The following is a 9,894-nucleotide window of genomic DNA, read 5'->3' as shown; positions in this document are numbered from 1 at the left end:
CAAACTATTCTATGATTCTATGAAATTGCTAGTAATTGACTGGAGTGTGAGGTGCACGTGGTCTGTCGGGGCATCTACCCCAACATCCCCATGGGGTAGATAGGCTTCACTCTCACCTTCCCTGACAGAGATGCACAGTACGTCGCCTTATCTCACCGTGCAGCAGCAGCACCCAGAAGTGCATTCATGCATGTGCCATAATCTTGTTGTAATCTAGGAGGCAGCCTGGTGGTTACTGCTGAGCAGGCAAGGGGAATGGCTTCTGCTGCTGCAAGTCAAGACAAAAGTTGTCAGGATGAGACAGAGGCTTTTGGTTTCTAGGTTTGCATTGGATGGAAAAATACTCTAGCTGCCAATTGGCACCCAGGATATCGGTTGAACAACGCTGATTAGCAAGCTGCAATTAGAACGTTTACATTATTGTCTTCTCTGATGCAAGGTATATAAGGAGCAGCAGTGTCCCAGGCCTAAACCAAGAACAATAAGCAATCTTGGATGAGGTGAGCACAGCTACTTAGGAAATGAGGAAATTCTGTTTATTTCTACTTGTTCATTGGTGTATCAGGTCCATAAGGAAAATAGTATCTCCTCAAATTCTGATGCTGTTTCAGGCATTAAGAAATGCCTAAGATATAGTAGGCATTCATGACTTTCATAATGGGCAGAGCTGTTCTGTGCTTTTAATCATCCTTATCCTCCATGGCAGAATTGCCTCAGTTAACCTTCGATTCAGTATTATTTTAATGTGTCTGATAAGATCCCACACCACTGTGGAGCGTGACTGCAAGAGAGAAGCTTAGGTGAAGACCAGGACTTGGCAGCCTTCTTGCCCAACTGAACGTTTGGTATCCCTGAGTTACCATCCGAAGATGCAAATGAGAAAACAGGGCCTTTTGGAGTATCTGTGAGAGAAGGAAGCATGTGAATGTGGGCTGCGAAATGCTTGTGAATGCTGTGTGCAGTGAATTACAGTTCCTCTCAGCAGAGCTTTTTTCTGCTACTTTGTCTGTGAGAAAAACAACATGCACACAGGAAAAAAAAAAAGACTAAGCTCACAAGTGGCATCAACACATTTCCTCTCCAGGTGACTTATAGCCATGTATTATTTGGGAAGCCACAAACAAGAATTTTAAAAAAAATCCTCAATTTGGAAGTGTTAAGATAGTTATTAATAAAGGATGAACAGTGGGAAATCTGGAAATTTTAGAAATTCTGAACACCTGTGCATGATAGGCAATGTTCCTAGAGTATGAAAGGTTTTCAGATAACCCATCACTTTATTTCAGATGACCGAAGAAGTACAAATGGCAGTAGTGATTTTCAATACAGTTACAATGATCTTCCCAGAAAAGTAACAGTCATTAATGGAAGTTAATTTTTTTTGTTGTAACGTCTGGTTAGTCTGATAGCAGTCAGTCTGGTATAATGGAAATCAGTATGAACAAATGGTTTGGTATGACGAGGAGTACAAAACAACTATAAAATGGCCGAGAAGAAGATAAACTTACAGTGAGAGGAGGGACACTTTCTGAAAATTAGAAAACAAAACTGAGAAAAGGGTAAGACCAACTGCTGCATCGGCAGACCACTACAGAATTCAGATTCAAATCCTGATCCTGCTTCCATAAAGCCTCCTACACATACGATCCTGTGATGATGGTGATATGTTAGGACAACAGCACAAAGGATATGTTTTAAATTATAAGTTAATTATCTGTACCTTTAAAGCAGGGTTCAGTTTCTAATTCTTTGAAAGAAAAAATTGTGATTTTTTTTTTTTTTCTCTTATGACTAGATTGTATGTACGTGTGTTTTTTGTGAGAAAGTTTTACTAATTCTTTGCATTATGGGTTTGTTTTTCTCAACAGTTCAGGACGGCAGCTAAGTGAAGTCTTCATTCAGCTCCCATCTAGGAAAGAATTACCAGAATATTATGAATTGATTAGGAAGCCGGTGGACTTCAAAAAGATAAAGGTAAGAACCTTTTTTGGAAGTGGAGATTCCTCCATTTCTTTTTGTTATACAGAATGGTGAGCATGAAGTCGTCATTAAAATTACAACAACATGAATATTGCATGTACCTGTATTTGTGGCTTAGACTTTAAATGTTGCTTGTTAGGAATTTTGCTTAATGTACATTGCAGTATATCACTGTAATTTCAAAGTCAAATCAAAATGTAGCAGTGTGACATGAATGACACTTTCAGAGATGACATCTCAGTGTCTGTTTTGCAAAGACCTAATTGTGAATCTGTAAGCACATCTATGGTAAAAACACAGTGTTTGTGAAGGCTTAATGGTTCTAGGGGAATATAGTCATCCCTAACTAACTTCAGATCTTGGAACATCCAGATCAGATCCAAACACAGTTTGGCAGATGGGGTTTAGGCAGCTTGTTGCACATTAGGTGATGTCGTAACTCTCTGACTTTCATTCGCGTCATAGCTTATTTTGTTTCTGTGCTAGAAAGAGGAAACTGGAACTCCTTTTACCAAAAGAGCTACACTTCTGTTGCTTTTGTCCCTTCCAGTTCTCACAGCAATTGCTTAATTTTTACTCTACTACCCTGGTGTATTTCTTTGAGTAATATGTTAAGAGTATGTTTTAAGACTTACTTTGTTTGTTTTAAACAGGTACTTGTCTTGATGCTTAGGTAAAATTTTTAATGAGAAAGCTTTTAATGTGTTGAAATCAAATATTAATTCAGTGTCCTGTCTGCTGTTTTTCTTTCTGCACCACTGCCCATCCATACTTCTCTTCATTTCCTCAACAAATGCAACAGGAAAGAATTCGCAACCATAAGTATCGGAGTCTTGGAGACTTGGAGAAAGATGTCATGTTGCTGTGTCACAATGCTCAGACATTCAATTTGGAGGGATCACAGGTCTGAATGAACCACTTTGTGCTAAACACACAGGTTTCCCCTACCTAATGTTTTCAATGGATTATTATATTATGTATATAAACCCTGTGTTTAAATTCTTACTTTGAATAGAGAAAAATGCACAGATTCTTAGAATCATCCAGAATTCGCTGGACACAGCTGCAGTGTGTGCATGCAAATTCAAGGTTTGTCCAGCAGTAAAGCTTTCTGTGTGAAGCTTTATACTCTTTGAACCCTCTGGTAATTTTTTTTTTTTTCAATGTTGAAAGATCAGTGTCCATTTTAAGAGACAGTAATAATAAATCCCAGATGAGTCTTAGAGGTTTAGAAGGCAAAATCTCTCATCTCAAAGAGATGTTGCACGCACATGAATGTACTCAGTGCTGTGAATTCAGAACAGGAAACCAACACAGAAGGAGAGACTGCAAAATCTGAATGACAGATAAGAAAGTTGTGTCACAATACAGTGAAACATAGTCTTGGATGATTATTTTTATAGATGACATCCAAATAGTGCGATGCAAACACCATATCAAATTGAAACAGAGAACATGAAAACAACTCTCATAATGTGCTAGAGGAAAAAAACGATGTTAAAAGAAACCTAAGTAAGAGTAAGCTGAAGGCTGATGCTGCCAATGCTAATGCATCCTTCAAATTCCTAAACGTTACTGATGATCCTTAGCTAAACAGGGGAGTTTATATTAAAATTTGAGAACTAAAAATAAAAATGAGCATGCGATTAATTATGAAGGATTGTTGAATACAGCTCATAATTTTGTGATTATTTTTGCTATCTAGAGACAGAAAATGTTTTCTGTAATAGGTACGTGTGGTATTTTTACTGTCTTCAGTTATATGGAAACAACCTACAAACAAATCAGCTAAAAAAATACTTTAATAAGAAAATTAGTGATGATAGGAAGCGTGGGACAAAATTTTGCTACATGTCCAAATGTAAATTGCTAGTTTACTGCTTAGTCGCATAAAACAGCTATAAATGATAACACATGCAAAAAAAAAAAGTGAAGGAAAGCTAATACCAAAAAGTATCACTGAGACTTTAAAAAATGGTAAAAGTTGTTAGAGGAGGTAAAAAGAGGCAAAGGAAAATCAGTAGCTGGATGGGAAAAATAATGAAATTATTCTCATCAGAACGACTCAAGTTGCTAGTGGGAAACTGGTCTCTTGTTAGGCAGAGGTGGTAGAATTGACAGGAGTAATCCTGAGTGGGTAGAAATATTCAGTAGATATTGCTGCTCTGTTTGGAAGTAGCCCAACCTGTATCAGAGTGTTGCAGTATTATTTTCCATTCCAATGTACCAACATTAATTACCAGAGCTAATATTGCTTTTTATAGCATGAAACCCAAATAACTCGTATCTAAGAGTTTTTTAGGTTTCTTTCTGTTTCTCACACCATTCATTTTGATTTCCAGTGAGTTGTGGGACACTTAAAAATCGTTCAGTTTTTAAGGCTACCTCATGTTCTTTGTAATAGTTTGGGTCCACCTTTGCTCTGTCATAGCAGTTCACTTCAGTAAACTAGATTATTTGTGTGTACACCCAAAACCAACAGGCTAATTCAGGCAGTTGTTTAAGTACACAGTGACTTCAAGTGAAATTCTATGTCTTTGTTCTGTTAGTATGATGCATGCTGCTTTTCCTTGGAGCGAAGGAGTTCCATCTGAGCTGGAATCTTTTGAGGGTTTTTCAGGGAGAGACAGCTTTGTGTTTTGAGGCCTTTGTCCTCAATGCAACCTCAGTGATTTGAAAAGTTTTTCATGTTGTAATGGTCAAATGAAACACAGACATGTAAGGGATTAAAAATAGTATGTGTCTATTGAAACAGAAAATTTGTCATGAAGTTCTGTTGTCATTGCTTCTCCCTTTTTGAAGGAAGTTCCACTGTCATTGCTTGATTTTTTGAAACCTGTTGGAATTGGATTTTGGTCAAAATAAGAAAACTTTTATTTGCACAGCTTTTCCTGAAACAGCCCCAGGTTTTTTTCTGGATCAGAAGAGATACTGAGTATTACAAATAATTCCACATTAAGAGGGTTAAAATAATTTTTTAAAAAAACTTTATTTCCCTAGGAAATTCTGTGTAAAAGTCTGGGTCACAGTGATACCTTAAATATGTAGTGACTGGCATTAAAAAAATACTATGTTGTATGCATCCTTAATTCTTTTTGTCTTAGAAAAATGTTTGGTCTGAGAAAGGAGAGCAAGGTTAGTTGAAAGAGCCGTTCCTAAGAACAATGGAATATGCTAGGCCTACGCATAAGAAAAATGGTCCTCAGGAGGAACTCAGGGGCTGCTATCAATAGCTGACTTGAAAAGAAGTAGGTAGAAGAGAAAGTCAATAATCATTTGACTTCTAGGAAGTCTGTGAGGTCTCACAGCCCACTAATGTCATAAGACAATAGGAGAAAAGCCTTTTCAGAACATTCATGATCATTATATATATGTCAAGAAATTTTACCTTGGTCAAGAGCAGTCAAACGTCTCATAACAAAAGGCACAGCAGTACTTCCAGAATGGAAAACAATCTGCAGTGAGAAGCAGTATTTCTAAAAAGGACTTGGTGGTCAACTGAAAAAAGAGATATTAATGTAAAGTATTTTGAACAAAGTTTTTCTAATTCATTTTGTTGAACCTGCAAAGTATTAGAGCAGTTTTATCGGTTTTAACATACAGATTGTATAATGGCAGCCAAAAATCCTTCCATTATCTTTCTCACAAATACCCAGTGTCCCGTTATGCAAGAAAGTCTGTAATTTAGCCAAAGGAGTAGTATGACAGCCAAGGTAGTTCAAGTGATGATGACGATAAAGCCAAATACAATCTATGACTCTGTGCCCTTCTATTAACTATTCTTAATTGTCTAGTGCTGAATTGTCCAGTGCTTGTCTTCTGACATTTTACAAAACAAATGTACAAGCTCATTTGTTAAGGTGATTATGAAGTCCCAGATACTGAGCAAGACACAACATTTTTACTGTGTTAATCTGAGAAATGTGTTACAAGCCAAATGTAGTCCTCTCACTCTTGAGAGTCCCGTCATGCTTGAGGTTAAAGAGAAGAACTGATGTACTCAAGATACTTAGCAAGCTACCGAATGTTTGAGAACAGGTGCTAAGTTTAGAACTAGCACTGATTTTTTTTTTTTTTTCCTTCCAGACTTTTTAGATCTGAGAGGAAGGAAGGAATGAGCTGCTTGGGATAAATTATTTTCCTTGTAGTCACTTTGGATTTCAGAAAAAAATAAGGATAATTAACATGAGGGTTAGCCATTTGTCATTATCAACTGTATTGCTAGGACAACTGTATTGCTAGGACAACTGTAACCCATTTTTTAATTAAGGTGCTTACTGCTGAAGCCTATTGCTTTGGCATTTTTTCAAGGCTGTTATGATCTAATGAAAATACACAGTAGTTCCTGTGATAATAAAAATAATAAGAAAAACACTCTAACTGGCATTTTAGATGTAATACAGTTTGAGAGTTGTATTTTTGTGGCTCACTATTGACAAATTTCTTCATTTAGAGGATGAAAAATTAACGTTGCCATTTCTTGTAAAATTCATGCAACAAGCATTGTTACTCAGTATTTGAAAAGGCCATATACTCTGTGGGTTTGCACTGGAAATTAAGGTCTATGCTGTGAATTTTTTATATTGCTTGACTTTACAGTTCTGACATAAGTTTGTATTTATACTGTAGATCTATGAGGATTCCATTGTTCTTCAGTCTGTGTTCAAAAGTGCACGACAGAAGATTGCCAAAGAAGAAGAAAGCGAGGATGAAAGCAATGATGATGAAGATGATGAAGAAGAAGAAGAGTCAGAATCAGAATGTGAGTCCCCTGCTAAATACTGAAAAGAAAGTACATCTGGGTTTGGAAGGAGAGGTTTTCCAGTTTCTGCATGGAGACTGATTTTAAGGTTCTATTTTCCATTGGTAAAAGTAACTTCTTACTACAATTGCTGCTTTGGGTGTTAACGTTCAGCTTAAGTCTTTTGGCTGTATGTTCTGGCTATACTTGTAAGAATATAGTAAACTATTTTTAAGCCAGAAACAAATCACAGAGGTGCTTTGTGGAAGCAGATCTGACTGGCCATGAGTGTTTATAAACCCCTCTGGTCCTGTTCATGTTATTTGTAAATAGAAGTGCCTGGAAAGGCTAGAGACAGTCTTTCTTTATTCGTGGGTGGTCAACCTTCAGGCACGGTGTGACGTATAAAACTCATCACCTGGTTAAGAACCAGAAGGTGTTGCAAATATTCTTCAGTGCGACAAGGACTAAGTGAAGCTCCGATTGTTTCAGAAGCAGGAGGTGACACTCATTTAGTCCCTGCAGACTTGGCAACATGATACAGTGGAAAAGGAGGGATTCCTTCATTCCACTTTCTGCCACCCAGAATATCTGCCCATACTCTCCAGCTATCCCATCTGCCTGGTTACAGGAACTGTAGTACTTGGCCCTCAGCTACTCTTCCAAGTACGTCACGCAGGTGTGCAAAGCATGCAACTTTAGCAGTTCATTTGGAAATGAGTGGGTATTCTGGAATCAGGAATTTAACATGTTCTTCAGAAAGGTGTCAACTCAAAATTTGCCAGTCACCTCCACATAGCATTTCTGTAGCTTAAAATAAAAAAATTGTCTGTACAAAGGATAAACATTTGTATGTGCAAGGAAGAAAATATTTTTAGATGTGTATCTTCTCTACCATATTCTACCTGTTGACACCATGCATTCTGAGAATGAAAAGAAGATGCACGTGGTCAACTTAAAGTTATTCTTTATAGTTTAATACAAATTATTGTTAAAACTATCAAGAAGTACAGAAATAAAAGCAAATACCTGTGCTTCATTGTTCCACAGTCCAGATAAAGAACACAGCTTTTCAGGCTGCAAGCAGGAGTGAATTTCTGTGAAAAGAGACAGCATTTAAAAGTTGATAAGTGGAAGTTACATTCATGTATGCTATTAAACTTTTTGCAGCAAAATCAGTGAAAGTCAAAATCAAGCTAAATAAGAAGGATGAAAAAAGTCGGGAGAAAGGAAAAGGCAAGAAGAGGCAAAGCAGAGCAAAAGCCAAGCCTGTCGTGAGTGATGATGATAGTGATGAGGATCAAGATGAAAATGTAAGTTTTGTTCACTGAGACTGTGGAAGTGGTTGCAGTGATTGCGTCTCTACCCTGTCCTGCTTACTGTCAGAATTCTCAACTATTCATTCTTAAGCACATTTTTAATCTGTATTGATCATCTTGAGAGAAATGTGCAAGGTTGTTAACTGTATCTGGGTGTGCTTATGAGATCTGGTCCCAGTGCTGAAAGACAGGAAGTCTAGTAAGTTTGGAGCTTATTTCTTGGGGCTATTACTACCTTCATTGAACATTTAAACCTCATGGTCTGTTTGCTTCTGTCCACGAACGAAAAACTCTTAGCTTGTTTTTTTTTTGTTTGTTTGGTTTTTTTTGGTGGGTGCTCCTACTATTGCAACAAATGAAAACAGACCTCTTCCCAGTTGTTTTTAAATCTCTGGGTAGAAAGAAAGATCTGGTGTTTTCTGACTCTGTGTCTTTCCTTCTCTAAAGAAGTCTACAGCAATTAAATGAAATGTCATGGAAGAGAAATATTAGATAATATGGTACCTTTCTTAAGGCTATCTTGATTTGTCAGTTTAATTGTCATTTTTCTTCCTTTTACTTTTTTTTTTTTTTTGTCCTTCTTTAACAAATTCCACAGAATAGCTGGCAAAGAATTTCTGACTTGTCTTGTGTCTCTTACCTCTAGGACCAGTCGGAAGCAAGCGGAAGTGATGATGAGTGATCCATAGGGTTTATTTTCTTGGCAGAACTGACCCCTTCCCCTTCTCTGCTCCCTTCTCCTATTTTACACCCAGTGAATTCACTTTGTCAAATAGACATTGGGTTGTTTCTGTATTCTCATTCTCTATAATTTAGCTTTAGGATAGTGCCAGACAAACATATGATATCATGGTGTAAAAAAGGAAAAAAATGTAACATATTGTGACCAAATGGGCCTCAAAAGATTTAAAAACAAAACAACAAAAAAAAGCTTTTGATGGAAAACGTGGGTTGATAGTATATTTCTATGGGCTGGTTTTAACTCGGTAATGGTTTGATTGTGCCTGGTTTTATCATTTGATAGGATGTTTTCAGTGGCATCAGAAAGACAAAAAAAAAAAATCTTTTGTAGCATTGATAACCAGGAGAAGCCATTAAAAGCCACTGGTTATTTTATTTTTCATCAGGCAGTTTTCAAAGTTTTTATTTGTTCTGTATTGTTTTTTACACTGTGGTACATATATGCAACTTTGTTTAATAGCTTATAAATGTACAGTAGTTAGCCTTCATCCACCTTGTCCCATATACGTTTTTCCACTTTACGCTTGACGATCTTCAGAAAAATGCTTTTTGAATTGTATCAAATTTATGTCTACTGTAAACTTTGCTTAACTTTTCTTTCCTCAATTAAAAAAGTTGGGTTAAAAAAATGCTATTGAATATTGCAATCTATATAGTGTAATGGATGGCTTCTTTCATCAGACTGATCTTCTATGTTACCAATGTGGATTATCACCTTTTCCCTAAAGTGTACTTAATCTTTGCTTTCTTTGCACAATGTCTTTGGTTGCAAGTCATAAGCCTGAGGCAAATAAAATTCCAGTAATTTTGAAGAATGTGGTGTTGGTGCTTTCCTAATAAAGAGATAATTTAACTCAATAGATGCAGCCTTATTTTAAGAGTTCCACAAAAGTCTTTTTATAGTAGGGATGAGAGCGCAGAAACGTCTCCTGTAGAGAGGTCCACTGTGGTCTGTCCTGAATGTAAAATAAGAACTCATTCAAGTAGCATAGAAGTATCTTCAGAGACAGAGAGAAGATACGCAATACATGTTGAAATAAGAATAATAAAATCGAAGTAGTAAAATAATACCTTAAAGTAAAAGTGTAGTTCATTACCTAATTGCAACTGAAG

The 9,894-nt window shown here is 36.7% G+C and overlaps 1 protein-coding gene across 1 annotated transcript; it reads left to right on the top strand.

The window, feature by feature from the left end:
• Positions 1–1,868: 1,868 nt before the first annotated feature.
• LOC104075142 (probable global transcription activator SNF2L2) lies at positions 1,869–9,593 on the top strand (the record flags this gene model as incomplete). The annotated part of the gene is made up of 5 exons (XM_009575554.1): positions 1,869–1,974; positions 2,783–2,884; positions 6,610–6,742; positions 7,892–8,034; positions 8,687–9,593. Coding segments are annotated over 5 exons (520 nt in total), but the record flags the coding sequence as incomplete, so codon positions are not given.
• Positions 9,594–9,894: the final 301 nt, after the last annotated feature.

Source organism: Fulmarus glacialis, unplaced genomic scaffold (assembly GCF_000690835.1).
Source record: "Fulmarus glacialis isolate BGI_N327 unplaced genomic scaffold, ASM69083v1 scaffold3794, whole genome shotgun sequence".
NCBI classification, from domain to species: Eukaryota; Metazoa; Chordata; class Aves; order Procellariiformes; family Procellariidae; genus Fulmarus; species Fulmarus glacialis.
The sequence above is the reverse complement of the archived record's forward strand: the minus strand, read 5'-3'. Positions and strand labels throughout refer to the sequence as shown.